The sequence below is a fragment of the Petromyzon marinus genome, chromosome 3, assembly GCF_048934315.1.
Source record: "Petromyzon marinus isolate PM22_M1 ecotype Great Lakes invasive population chromosome 3, UKy_Petmar_22M1.pri1.0, whole genome shotgun sequence".
Lineage (NCBI taxonomy): Eukaryota > Metazoa > Chordata > Hyperoartia > Petromyzontiformes > Petromyzontidae > Petromyzon > Petromyzon marinus.
Window position 1 is genome coordinate 24,409,630 of NC_133669.1, and position 15,654 is coordinate 24,425,283.

General features: G+C 52.4%; 1 protein-coding gene across 2 annotated transcripts in view; it reads left to right on the forward strand.

Annotated features, from left to right (window-relative positions):
* The window catches only part of LOC116958305 (nucleolar protein 4-like), a 372,491-nt gene that overhangs the window by 257,470 nt on the left and 99,367 nt on the right, over positions 1–15,654 (forward strand). For both annotated transcript variants that reach the window (XM_032980855.2, XM_076071964.1), the window contains exons 3-4: positions 1,020–1,131; positions 3,223–3,332. In XM_032980855.2, coding sequence (XP_032836746.2) covers positions 1,020–1,131; positions 3,223–3,332 — 222 coding nt within the window. The remainder of the gene's footprint in view (positions 1–1,019; positions 1,132–3,222; positions 3,333–15,654) is intronic.

A 15,654-nucleotide genomic window follows, 5' to 3' on the forward strand; every position in this document is an offset into this window, starting at 1 on the left:
GAGAAGTTGACTCCACAGGCGGTGCCCTGTACTGGGAACTACGGCTAGGAGAGGCCCCTTAGTCGCCGGGTCATGAGAAGAGCAATTGGACAGGGCACCCCCCCCCACCCTGCCCACCCCCGTTTAATTTCTAACCAGGCCTCATGCCATCCACACGACTACGCCCCTGCACGTACGAATTGTGTTCCTTTAGAAATTGTCATCATCGCAACAATTATAATTATGCACATTTTTTTTCATTTACACATTTATGGTAAACTTCACGAGCCATCTCACAGTGGCCACCAACTCAATGCCAATGGCGCTAGCTGAATCAGATCTCTGCAATCACTGTATAATATTCCTGACACCAGTATAATTGGAGTTTGCATGTCTCTCTCCCTGTAGTCGCGTGGATTTTTATCGAGGTCCACCGGTTTTTCCCTCCACGTTTAGAGTCAACATCAAGCGTTTACAGTATTTGGCTGCTGCTATAATTTTCCACGTGATCAGCCTCTTGGTTGGCCTATCATTGGTGGCCAGGTCGCTTCTGAAAAAGAGCTACATAGCTCCGTGGGCTTTATTAATAATAAACGTTTTTGGGTTCGATCGCGTAAGTATAAATGTGTCGCAACCCTTCACCACCCGTCACGGCCAATCAGTAAAGAATGTGTCACGTTAACAAAACGCCAATTAGAATACCGGTCGCAAAAGCCTACGTATTAAACTCAGTGGGCTTTATCTGGTAAAATAAAATAGCTTGTGTTTTTTTTTTATAGTTTATTTCCAAATGACTTGGTCTAGCAGCCCAATTGGTTTATTTCAACCCCTGCCTTACTCTGTGTGTCTACCTGTCCACTTCTCCATCCATGTCTCCGCCCGTCCCTTATCTACTCGTTCGTCTTTGTTCGTGTGTCCCCGTCTGTGCGTGTGCGCGCGTCTGCGTGTCTGTTGGCCTGCTCTTCCTTTTGTGCCCGTCCGTCAATCGGTCAATCCGTCCGTCTGTTCGCCTCTGCCTCGGCGCCGCCATCGTCGTTAAGATCTCGGAGACGTACGCGTTCCTCCCACGGGAAGCCGTCACCAAGTTCCTGATGAGCTGCACCGAGTGCCAGAAGCGAATGCATCTCAGTCCCCGCGCTGCCGAGCACAAAGGTGAGCCCCAAGTATCCCGCTCGCAACCCGCGCGCCACCCCTGGGCCACCCAGCGCCACACCATGCCACCGCTCGTCACCCCGCACCACCGCTCACCGAGCCACCCAGCGCCACCCCCCGTCACCGAACCACCGCCCAGCGTCACCCCACGCCACCACTCGCCATCCCAGCACCACCCAGCGTCAGCCAGCACCACCCAGCACCATCCCACACCACCACTCGCCATCCCAGCACCACCCTCCGCCACCACTCGCCATCCCAGCGTCACCCAGCACCACCCCCCGCCACCACTCGCCATCCCAGCGCCACCCCACGCCACCACTCGCCATCCCAGCACCATCCCACACCACCACTCGCCATCCCAGCACCACCCAGCGTCACCCAGCACCACCCAGCACCACCCCACGCCACCACTCGCCATCCCAGCACCACCCAGCGTAACCCACGCCACCGCTCACCACCCAGCACCATCCCACGCCACCACTCGCCATCCCAACACCACCCCACACCACCACTCGCCATCCCAGCACCACTCAGCACCACCTCACGCCATCACGCTCCATCCCAGCATCACCCAGCACCACCCCACACCACCACTCGCCATCCCGACACCATCCCACGCCACCACTCGCCATCCCAGCACCACCCAGCACCACCCCACACCACCACTCGCCATCCCAGCATCACCCCACACCACCACTCGCCATCCCAACACCACCCAGCACCACCCCACGCCACCACTCGCCATCCCAGCATCACCCCACACCACCACTCGCCATCCCAGCATCACCCAGCACCACCCCACGCCATCACTCGCCATCCCAGCACCACCCAGCGCCACCCCACACCACCACTCACCACCCAGCACCACCACTCGCCATCCCAGCACCACCCCACACCACCACTCGCCATCCCAGCACCACCCAGCACCACCCCACACCACCACTCGCCATCCCAGCATCACCCCACACCACCACTCGCCATCCCAGCATCACCCAGCACCACCCCACGCCATCACTCGCCATCCCAGCACCACTCAGCGCCACCCCACACCACCACTCACCACCCAGCACCACCACTCGCCATCCCAGCACCACCCCACACCACCACTCGCCATCCCAGCACCACCCTACGCCACCGCTCGCCGCCCTACGCCACCACTCACCAGGCCACCCCGCATCTCCTCTGGAGGTCGCCGTGATGTCAGACTTCACGATGTAACGATTGTCGTGGCGGTGACGTGGCCCGGCGGTAGCGCGTTTTGCCGCCTGTTGCACAGGACCACGGTTTGAGTCCGACAGGACGCCCTGGGTAATACTGCGATGTGTGCATTAACCATTGAATACTCGGTGCCGTCCACTCCACAGTGGACGCTGAATATTCCGTGATGCCATTTGAAGAAGAGTGGCCCATTGTGTGTAGGCATTAAGCTCTAAGTTTGCCAAATAAATAAAAAAAGACCAATTACTTATTTGGGAAACACAGAATTCATCTCCCATTACTGCAAACCACTTGGCAAGACTCTCCTCATGAACAAGGGTTTTGACACCCGTTAAGGCTCTCCCGGGTAAATAAGGGGAATCATAACCTCGAATACGATGTTCCCATGACTTTGTAATTTGTATTTCACACCTGTATCGTATTGTTTATTGTGCTCCGCTGAACCTCCCCTACGAACAGAAAATTAATTAAAAGTTCTTCATCTGCATTTCGACACCAGCCTGCCACGACTCTTCTCGTCATCGCGACGCTGTAATGCCCAGAGCGCACAACGCCGTCACGGGAGCATCCGGATAAAACAACTTAATATAGAGAGGATCGCGGAGCTTGGGCAATTGTTGGTGGCAGCTCAACAGCCTGGCTGCTGCCTTCACTCTCGGGCATCTGAGCCGCCCCCTCTCTATGAGAACGAGCGAATACCGTGTGCAAGTTGAAACCGCGGTGATGATTATTATACAACGCGATAACTCCACGTCCCTGTATGAATTATTCTCTTCTTTTTGGCTTCTTTTCTCCACCACCCCCCCCCCCCCCCAAACAAAAAAACCACCGTAACCACATTGAACACAACGACGTCCACAACTTCACCAGAAAACGAGCACCCGCCCGCCCTTCTCTCGAACGACATCGATTACAACCTGCCGCTCACGACCACCTACATGAAGCACATGCGCCTGCACCTGCTGGACGCCAACAGACAGGTGAGGGCGCCTCCACCCACCTCCACCCACCTCCACCCGCCTCCACCTGCCTCCACCTGCCTCCACACACGGACACACTCAGGGCTCTCGATGCCCCCCGCCCCCCCCCCCCCAGGACTTCAGAACAAGACCCCCCCCCCCCACTACTCCTCCACACCTCCCACTACACCTCCCACTCTCCCCTTACAGATACGGACACTCACACTCGGAACGAATCTATTACAGGTTATGTAATAAATGTGTTTTTTAATAACAATTATTGGAATACGATTAGGTCGCTAATAAATGGAGCACTGCCCCTCATCCCGCAGCTCTTTACCCACCCACCTCGCCCCCGCTTTCCCCACGCTTAGCACAGCGCACTGACCAGCACGGTGAAGTATGGCCGTAAACAAACCCTCCGCTTCTCCCCCGATCAGCCGATATGGCGTGGCGATCCCTTCATCCTTCATCCGGCGGTGTCCTGAAAATTATCCCGTTGATTATTATTGCAGGGACATAGCAAAAGGTTCCACCATATAGCCTTCAACAGACTGTTAGGGAAAGTGATGTTGGCAAGTGCCTATGAAGACCGCCACGGCACACGAGGAGGGGGTAGGGTGCTGGGAGTGAATTACACCACGCCGAGGCCCTGTTTGTCTCCTCAGCGGTGATGTTTACACACCACACCCAGGAGGTCCAGGACCGGTTCAGATATCGGTCACTGGGTGTTGGCCGTGAGCGGGTAATCGAACTCAGGTCGCCGAGGTTCGCAGCTAACCGCTGCCCACGCGCGCGCGATTTGACGCTCAACGCTGGACCACGTGCTGGGAAAAAAGTGACCGGCCTTCCGAGACCACTCCACCACTCACCCGTTTAGAACAAGATCATGCTGCTGCCACTCGCCGGGGCAGCTCTGCCACTGCGATGTAGCGATTGGGCACGTGGTGTGAGAACCTGTGCCCACACCAGCCTCCTACCCTGCCAATGCCCCTCTCCCAACGCCGTTCCAGCCGGCCACCACCCTCCTCCACCTCCACCAACACCGCCGCCGCCGCCGCCGCCCCTTCTTTCTGTCAGTCACTGCTGGTCAGGACCGGCTCGGGTTGGTGCTGCGAGGTCACCTATACTATCCCGTCTCTGACAATGCTCCTCTCCACAAACAGCTGCTCCCACCCACGACACACAAAGAGCCGTCGTGGTTACTCCCCTCGAGCCAAACCCCGAATCTCGCCCACACAAATGGCTCTCTCACCTGGCCATCACAAAGGGCTCTCTCACCTGGCCATCACAAAGGGCTCTCTCACCTGGCCATCACACTTGTCGTTCGTTCATTCTCTGTCCATCCATCCGTGTGCTGAGCGATCCATGTTCACTCGCAGCCCTTGGTTAATACACTGCTGGATTGAAGACCACCCAATGCTGTGTCGGTTATGGGGGGTTGTCTGACCATACTCTAACACACGCCGGGCAATTGTGGGTCATTTAAGGGGTGGGGGCAAGGGACAATCCAGATGCCACTGTCCGATGACATTAGATGTGCTCGGGAATCTGGTTCATGGCGCAGTGCGCCAACCACCCCCCGCCCCTCCCCCCTCAAGAGAGTGCAGTGTCCGTGTACCTCTTTTATATCAACTATAGGCACGCTTGATGTGTTATCTTTTTGACTGATTATTGGATTAGAACAAAAACAAACTTGCTGATGTAACAATTGCCGTCATTTTGTCAGTCACTCGTGGGTAAATCAGTTTCTCAAATGTAGCCCCAATCATCAATGATTGCAACAACAACAAAAAATCGTTATAAATGTTGAGTTTTTTTCCCACTTAATTTTTGGCGAAAGTCCACGAATTACACACTCTTGTTTCACTGCCACACAACGACAAACAATGCCTCTACAGCCGCTCATGTTTCACAATGCGTCACCGACTAGCACGGCTGGCTACGTACGGTACGAAAGAGGTTCAACAACAACAACAACCGCCATTCACCACTAAGTGGCGGTGACGTCACCACGACGCTTGTGCCAGGCTATGTGCACCCTGAGGCCACGTGAAGTGTCGAACGCCCGCTGGCAGGAGGTCACGGGGCAGACCCAGGTGCCACGGGTCGACTCGCTGAGATGACTGACTGATGCACCACCTGTGCCCCCTACTGTGCCAACCTGCTGTGCTTTAGCCACCCGGCGCTCCGCTCGTTGTTGTGAGCGTCGCTCCTCCGCCCTCCGTTGTTGTTGGAGGGCGACTGCCTCCAACTGCCCAGTAGCATCCTTCACGAGCCTCCTCCACAGAGGCCGATCTTGACACCGCTGGTACCAGTCATCGGCAAGTCCACTCAGCTCCACGTCCTCCTGTACCACATCACTCCATCTCATCTCTAGCCCGTGCCGCGCCCGTTTAGCCCCCTCAATCACACACACACACGTACAAGCGTACTCAAAGGGCTCTCAGAAGTAGTTCCGTTATATCTCCTTCCACGGCGCCGCCGTCGTTCTAACGCGGGGCACGGGGCTCTCGTGGCGCGGCGCTGATTGCACAATTGGAGAGGCGGGGGGGGGCAATTGTGGAAAACCCCAAAGCAAAAGGGGGCAGGGTGAGGGGGGGGGGTGCTCTATTCAGGGTGAAGTTCTTGTTAAATCAGCTCCTGCTCGGCCTCACCGTCTGCTGTCAGCCGCCCAGGTGATTATTAACAGCTCCAGCGACAACGCCAGATGTAAAGCAGCCGGCGAGCGCTGCGAAGCGCTGGAAATCTCCCGGTCCTTTGAGAGCGCGGGTTTTGTCTCCTCCTAAAAATGCGAGCTTTTGTAATTTAATCATTTCCCGAACGCCGCGCCGCGCCAACAGCCATCACAGGGGACCGGCTCCGGTCTGCACAGAGCGCAGTGACAGCGCTCCCGGCGCTCTGTACACACACGAATAGCGGCGGCGCGTTGGTAATGAATACATCACTGTTGATATATACCCCACTATCACGTGGGCATGCGGTGCAGTCCCTCGTTGTCAGCCCGCTGCTGGACGAGGGCCCTCCTCTGCGCCGTGCGGGTCGACGGGACTCGTTTGACCACACGCCGCCACGTTGGTCAAGCGTGAGTTGGTGAAGGCAACCCGCACTTAACCGGCACTGATGTCCATCCATGGACTGACATCTCAACTCATGTCGTCGCGTTCACAGCGGTGTGCTGCTAACGACGGCGCCAACACTCCAGAAATCATGAGCTGCTGCCATTGTCGATAAGGCATATGCGTATCAATAAGGCGCAACGTTGTGTTTTTTTAATTACCAAAAAATAACTGTCTGGTGTGTGCACAACGAGCCGTCACCACCGCAAGAGAGATATTCTCCGTGTGATCTCACACGGTTGAGTAAAGGCTATCGATCAATCTCTGGCGGAAAGAGGGTTGCTCCCTTCCCATCCAGTCGCGGCAATTTCCTTCCGAGATGATGAAATGTCGCGTTTAAGAAAGTAAACGCACCGGGTTTAAACAACAACAACAAAAACAACCCTACACATTTTTGTAATGGCTACAGCTCGAACCCAGAGGGCGGCGGTGGCCGCGGTGGATACATGTCGAGGAAGGTTCACAGGTGCGTGACGACGATTCACCTGCATTCCACTGATGGTGCCGCCTAACAAACACCGATGAGGAAGTCAAGGGGACACACCAGCGCAGCTACCCTGCCTCTAGCCGTGGCTCACCATCTCGAGTGCGGGGGGGGTGAGCGGGTGGGCCGAGATGGAGGGCGCTTGACCTATGAACCCAGAGTCCACCTCTTCTATAAATGATCTCGATGTTCGCTCGTGCCCAACGCTTCCAGAGGCTCCGGGTTTTTACGCGTCTCGAGGAGCGGTCGCGTTGAGATGTTTTATGAACACAAACTGCATCTTTTTGTGGAGCTGTGTGTGTGTGTGTCCTTGGGCAGAGAATTTAAGAATGACGCAGGTGATACCATCCTCTGTGTTTTCAATAATTGTCTCGAACTCGTCATCGTACGGTAGACATAGTCTTGTACAGCAGTTGCGTCCATGTATGTGCTCTCGCGATATCTGTTCTGGTTTTTCTGCTGTTATCAGTCTTTTTTTCAACAACCCCGGTGGATCCGTAACTTTTACACTGAAGTCAGCAGTGGGTGGATGTAAATCTCCAGGCCTGGGCACAACCGATTGCCCTGAGCTGGAGATATCTTTCCATTCGGACACGGGCCGCGCCGTGAAATAGTTTTGTTATCTGCAGTGAGTTGTATTATTGCGTTGCCTTTTAAAGGGACGCATCGTTCAGGAGGATGAGCGAGAGGCATTGCCATGGCTTTAACTACTTACTGTGGTGGTGGGTTGGGGTGGCATCTGCCTCTATACTAAGTCGACTCAGCCTCAAATAATTACCTGGTGCGGTGTGTAAACATCGGCACTGGGTAAATGTTGTGGGATTTACTCTCCAAAACACCGGTGTGCTGAAGTAGTAACTTGTTTACGTGACAAACCTTACTGGCTGTCGGGTGAAGGAGGGTTACGACACATTGATGTTTACACGATCTAACCCAAAAACCTCTATGGGGTGCTGACCACCCACCCCCTCGTGTGCCGTGCCGGCCTTCATATGTTCTCGCGAACAGCACTTGCCCCAACATTCTGTTAAGGCTATATACGGGGGATCTTTGTCTTTATCAATACAGGGGTACAGTGGCAGAGTGATCGACGCACTGCGCTACCATCTGAGTTCGATTCCCGACCACGGCTGACATCGATGGACGAGTGGTATCAAAACTGGTCATGGGCTTCCCCTAGGTCGACTCGGACTGAAGAAAACACTTTGGTGTGTAAATATCAGTACTAGGGAGACAAAGGCGGACGGGGGTGCTGCGGATGCCAACCGTCCCGTCATGCACCATACCGACCCTGAATGGGTGCTAACAGCACTTGCGGGCCCCCAACAGTCGAAAACACTGTGTAACACGATTTTTGTTCCTGGGTAGTCAGTGTTCTTTTCTAATTTCTTATGCCTCAAAAGTATAGAAAATGGCTATCATTCCCCACAAAATTTGCTTTTGTGACCAGGACACAAATGCGCACGTTTTCACATTGAAAATAGGTAAATTTAAAAAAAATATCACTGTCCTGGTCGCAAAAGCAAAGTTTGTGGGGGATAATAACCATTTTCTGTACTTTTGAGGCATAAGAAATTCGAAAAGAACACTTACTACCCAGGAACAAAAGAAAATTTGTTACACAGTGTGATCAATGTGTTGGTTGTCAATTATTGGCCCTAGGTCACCCTCGCAAAAAAAAGATAAGACTTTGACAGACGTCTCATTGCTGTTCTCGGCCGGGAGAAGAAAGCACTGTAATATCAATCCATCGATCGATCAGGACTCCACGTGAGCACTGTACCCTGACTGTGGCCATCACGAGGGCAGGGGGGAAGGTAAGAGCTCGGTCCTCTGGGAGGGCTTCCTCGTGCGGTGTGGTCCGAACCATTAACACCCACGGGGGGACGGGATGGGTGACGCGGGGAAGCAGGAGTGGGATGGATGGGCGAGTGGGTGGGCAAATCCCGGCAGAAGTAAAGCCTTAGGGACCATCCATTTAGTACGTACGCATGGAGGGGGAGGGGGGGTTAACCCAAATGCGTACTCTTGCGTATGGGGGAAGGTCTACTGACTATGTACGTACGCATAGGAAACGGGGGGTGGGGGGGGGGGTGAAGCTTCGATAATAATTTGTCTACATTGGCCTTCAAATGAGCCACAGTTCAGTGTCTTCAGCTGTCAGACCAAGTACTAGCGGGAGAAGTGGGACTGTGGAAGAGGTGTCACTTCGTGTGCCTTCAAATGAGCCACAGTTCAGTGTCTTCAGCTGTCAGACCAAGTACTAGCGGGAGAAGTCGGACTGTGGAAGAGGTGTCACTTCGTGCGCCACCGTACCCCTGACTGCAGCTATCACGCAGCTCAGCAAATAAGTGGCCAAGGTACGCAACTTCATTATTTAATGCAGCCGGCGTTGGGCTCTCTGTTTGCTTAAACACGTTAATAATATTATTAATCCTTGATCGTTTCTGGGTGGATTAAATATCGGCCGTTCTATAGGATCCGGGGGGGGGGGGGGTGCGTCAATCGTACGTACGCAGGTGGGGAGGCGGGGGGTGTAAAAAGTCGTGTGTTTGTGTGCGCCAAATGAAGGACACGCTTGGTTTGTCCTGACACCACGCCAGTTGATCCGTGCGCGTCTAAGCGCTTGATTGAGTGCGAGCGTGTGTGAGGTCGCGTGTGGGGAGCGGTGGCGTAGTGGTTAGCGCACTGCGCTACGAACCCGGCGACACGGGTTCGATTCCCGCTCACGGCCAACACCAAGTGACGATTATCTGAAGCGGTCCTGGGTCGACTCAGCCTCAAATGAGTACCTGGTGCGGTGTGTAAAACATCGCCACTGGGGAGACAAAGGCGGTCGGGCGTGGTGCTGGCCACCCACCCCCTCGTGTGGCGTGCCGGCCTTCATAGGTGCTCGCTAAAAGCACTTGCCCCTACAGTCTGTCAAGGCTATATGGGGGATTTTTGTCTTTGTGAGCACGTTCGCGCGCGTGTACTTCGGTGTGCACGTGTTAGGCGCGTTGAACTTTCAAATAAGTACAGCACTGGGGAGACAAAGGCGGCCGACCACACCATCCCTCCTGCGCCGCTCTTGCCTTAATAGGTGCTCGCTAACAACACTTGCCCCAGTAGTCTATACATGGTAAGTGTAGTGATAGTGTAGTGAGACTTATCTCACTACACTATCACTACACTTACCATGTATACTTGCGCGACACTTGCGCGCTCAGAACCAATCGTTCTGGACCTTCCTTAGGTGGACTCTAAAACGTTTACAGTAGCAGATGATGTACCACCGCTATCAAAGGAGGCTCAGTTCATCCATCTGCAATTACACGCACAGTAAAACGCCAGACAGTACCGTGCAAACAGCTACTTGAGGCTTGGTTCTTGTGTCAGTAACACGCAACCACACACACACAACCATCAAAGGCCAAAAATCTCCCCCCCTCCGTGTAGCCTTAACAGACTGTTGTGGCAAGTGCTGCTAGCGGCACTGTGGCACACGAGAGGGTGGGTGGCATACACAACGCCCGGCCGCTTTTGTCTCCCCCGTGGCGATGTTCACACACCCGCACCAGGTACTCATTTGAGGCTGAGTCGACCTAGGGGAAGGCACCAGCGTCACCGTTATTGGCCGTGAGCGGGATGGTGGTGGTGGCGGGGTGGATCGAACTCGTAGCGCAGTGCAGCGCTAACCACTGCGCCACCGCTCCCCCACCCACTTCACCATCATGATCATCACCAGAACCATCACCGCTACCACCATCACCGCTTAAATCCCTCCCTCTCGTCCCGCATTCCCCTCCTCCTCTTCCCCCCGCGCGCGCTGCGCTCCGTGCGCTGCTCCCACTCTGCCTCGGCTCTATGACGTTTCCTGCCAGCTGATGCTATAGCTGCTGTAGCTGTAGCTGCTGTAGCTGATGCTGCTGTAGCTGCTGATGCTGTAGCTGCTGCAGCTGATGCTGCTGTAGCTGCTGTAGCTGCTGATGCTGTAGCTGGTTTGAGTCTGCCCGGAGTACCCTTAACCCCCCGCTTGACGTAAGACCCCCCCCACGCCACACCACCCACACCCCCCACACCCTCCTGGTTTCCACGGGCACTGACTGGGCCCCCCACCCCCATCGACCTCGTGCTAAGGGACAGCGGGGCAGATTGGCGAGAGAGAGGGAGGACGGTGAGTGATTTCAGACTTGGCATCATTGTGGTGGTGGTGATGATGATTATCGTTGGTCTAAATCGTCAATCGGCATCATAAGTCATCATCATCATTGGTATCATAAGCGCGTGAACGACTGTGTTGTTGGTTGTAGTACTGTACTGTTACGGTTATTGTGTATTTTGTGTTAATTCACTCCGATCATCATCACACCCTCTCCCCCACCCTCTCTCTTCTCTATCCCCCTCCTCCCATTACCCTCCCCTCTCTTTCCATCTTGTCTCTGATCCCATCACACCCCACTTAACACATCCCCCACAGCGACTCGCACACACATCCACCTCGATCCACACACACACCTCGATCTACACACACACCCCGATCTACACACACACATCCACCTCGATCCACACACACATCCACCCCGATCTACACACACACCCCGATCCACACACACATCCACCTCGATCCACACACACACCCCGATCTACACACACACACCCCGATCTACACACACACACATCCACCTCGATCCACATACACATCCACCCCGATCTACACACACACATCCACCTCGATCTACACAGACACCCCGATCTACACACACACATCCACCTCGATCCACACACACCCCGATCTACACACACGCATCCACCCCGATCTACACACACATCCACCCCGATCTACACACACACGTCCACCCCGATCTACACACACACGTCCACCCCGATCTACACACACACACATCCACCCCGATCTACACACACACATCCACCCCGATCTACACACACACGTCCACCCCGATCCACACACACACATCCACTCCGATCCACACACACACATCCACCCCGATCTACACACACACATCCACCTCGATCCACACACACCCCGATCTACACACACATATCCACCCCGATCCACACACACACGTTCACTTCGATCTACACACACACATCCACTCCGATCTACACATCCACCTCGATACACACACACATCCACTCCGATCTACACACACACACATCTACTCCGATCTATACACATACATCCCGATCCACACCGACATCGACCCCGATCCGCACACACGTATTGAGTGTCTGTTGAGAGAGAGAGTGTTTGTGTATATATGGGGGGTGTGTGTATTGTGTAAGTTGTGTAGACTGTTTGTTGTCGGTGTGTGTTGTATGTGTGCCTCGAATGTGTATGTTTGTTTTATGGTACCTTCTGTGTTGCATATTCAGTAAATGCACGTGCTGATGCTATGTTTCTCAGTGTGATTTTTATATTGTGTGTTTACGTGTGTACATACTGTCTTGAGTGTGTTATTGCTACGTATATTGTACAGTATACATGTGCTACATATACAAGGGTCATGTTTGAGTGTCTTGATTGTGTTGTTAGTGTGTGTCGTGTATGTATGCAATTATTATGTTAAGTGTCTGGTGTAGAATGTATGTTGCGCTGTCTATTGATGTGTGTGATGATTGTGTTATTGGGTAAGTGCGTGTTCTATTGAGTAGATATTAAGTGTGTGTATACAACAAACTAATGCAGTATCTTCATATTTTAACTGGTCTTGGAACTCCCCTGGGTCGCTCAGCCTTAAATTAGCACCTGGTGCAGTGTACAAATATCACCCCTTGGGAGACAAAGGCGGCCGGGCGTTGTCCTTAACAAGTGCTTGCCCACAGCACTTGGCCCACCAGTCTGTTAAGGCTATATGGGGGATCTGTGTCCTTACATATGCATTGCATATCAACTCTGGTTCATGTCTAGTACAGTATAGGGTGTGGAATACATCCGAGCGTCTTGAGTGTGCGTGTGCCTGCGTGTGTGTGTGTCTGTGTGTCTGTCTGTGTGTCTGTCTGTGTGTGTCTGTGTGTGTGCTTGTGTGTGTGTGTCTGTGTGTCTGTCTGTGTGTCTGTCTGTGTGTGCGGGTGTGGGGGGCGGTGGCGTAGCGGTTAGCATGCTGCGCTACGAACCCGGCGACCCGTGTTCGATTCCCGCTCATGGTCAACACCAGTGACGATTGTCTGAACCGGTCCTGGGCCTCCCTTAGGTCGACTGAGCCTTAAATGAGCACCTGGTGTTGTGTGTAAACATCAGCCACTGGGGAGACAAAGGCGGCCGGGCGTGGTGTTGATGTGTGTCAAGTTGACAGTGTGCCATAGTGCATACTTGTGTACACTGTTCAAAGGTCGCTTTATTATGTGTGTACTATGTTTAGGGATACTTTATTATCTCAAATAATATTTCCATTTACTGTAACTGGATATCTGTAAGAGACCCACACACTCCGTGGCAGAGCGCGTTAGCCATGGAAAACGGGTTTTTATTTTACCAGGTAATGCCCACTGAACTATGCAGCTCTTTTTCAGAAGCTACCTGTCCACAAATGATAGCGCAACGAAGTGGCTTATCACGTGGCAATTCATAGCAGCCAAATACTCTTCAACGGGAGGACCCGGAGAAAAATCCACGCGACCACGGCGAGAGAGGCAAGCTGATCGTAAAAAAAAGACAAGCGAACTCCAAATATACAGCAGCAGGCGTCAGGGTCGGGATTGAACCCACGACCTCCTGTATACCAGGCGGGATAGTTAACATCTCCTAGCCACGGCGGCGTCGTTCCGCTGTTCCATTTACCCCCCTCTCTTTCGCCTGGTGCCTGGGCCTCCCCGGGCCGTGCACCCCGGTGCAGTGGCACCTCCGGGCCCCACTCGACAGTAACGCCCCTGGCCAAAAACCGACTCAGGCTTTGATGGGTAAATAACGAGCATTATTACGGCTGTACCTACAGTTGTACTCTTAATTCGCATTACTTTGTGGGAAATTTACGAGTTGTCCTATTGAGAAGACTGGTCCCTCGTCATGGGAATGTAGAGTTTCCATCACTGGCTACGAAACCACCCTCAGAGATGAGCACCACCCCATTGCTCATTTGAGCAGGGCGAATTTTGACCTTTGACCTTTTGGATTGTCCTTTCTGAAACCCCTGCCGGATGAAGTTCTCATCTCCGTGTCGTCCATAGGAGGCGTTTGACCATACTTCACCACAATGATCAGTGTGTCATTGGAAAAAGTTGGGGGGGGACTAGGAAAGATGCAGATATCACTCGTAACTCAGGTCACCCGGGTTCAGAGTGCGGTTGTATAAGTCATTGATGAATGTCATATTTTCCAAGGAGCTAATTTAATATTTATTGCGGTCGATTGAATTCAAACTTTTATTTCTCAAAGATGTGAAAGCACATACAGCATTAAAACCGTTGGGACTGCGAAACGTTTCTTGAAGACAAGATAACATGTATTTGTCAATCTCAGCACCTTAATAATAATAACAACGCTATACTGTCGGGTACTTATTTTGAAATCCGTCCAGTGTGTACTGCGGTAATATCCTTAATGTACAGTGTTGACCCGAGGGTTTATGGATGTGCTTTTAATTGCGTTTAAACCAAAGCGTGGAGGCGATCATGATGCATGCATCACTGCATTTGTAATAAGAGTCTCTGGATTTCAAGGAGGGCCTCACTGAGGCTCCACAGATATTCTCACAAAATGTATCTGAGGATGTTTGGCCAATGCCCTATTAAGTATTTTTTACTCATAGGGTAAAGGTCCATTCATCCGCGCTGGTGTGGGCGGATTTTAGGAGCTGCGTGCCCCCGTGGATTATGGGAGTGGGAGCACGGAAATTTTAGGATTCGTGGAGACTGGATTTTCGGAGTTGTAATATACTTTATAGTATACGTACTTGGATATGTATAATTTGTTAAACCCACCACCACCTGACACAGCCAATTAGTAAGGTTTGTCACGTAAACAGAACATGCCAATTCATTACTATTCTTTGGGTATTTCGGTAAAGTGATGTAGATAGGTTCAAAGATTTTTTACATTAACAGATTAAATTTCCCACTAACACAGCTACCTCGCGCACCATCCTCGAGGCTGCTGCTTCATGATCTTCCATTAACATGCTCATCTCTCACATTAACATAGCCACCTTGGCAAGCTCGCCGTGGAGGATGCTCAGGGATCTCCCATTAACATGCTCATCTCTCACATTAACATGCTCATCTCTCACATTAACATGCTCATCTCTCACATTAACATGCTTATCTCTCACATTAACATGCTCATCTCTCACATTAACACAGCCACCTTGGCACACTCGCCATGGAGGATGCTCGGTGATCTCCCATTAACATGCTTATCTCTCACATTAACATGCTCATCTCTTACATTAACATGCTTATCTCTCACAATAACACGCTCATCTCTCACATTAACATGCTCATTTCTCACATTAACATGCTCATCTCTCACATTAACATGCTCATTTCTCACATTAACATGCTCATTTCTCACATTAACATGCTCATTTCTCACATTAACATGCTCATCTCTCACATTAACATGCTCATCTCTCACATTAACATGCTCATCTCTCACATTAACATGCTCATCTCTCACATTAACATGTTCATCTCTCACATTAACATGCTCATCTCTCACATTAACATGCTTATCTCTCACATTAACATGCTCATCTCTCACATTAACACGCTAATCTCTCACATTAACATGCTCATCTCTCAC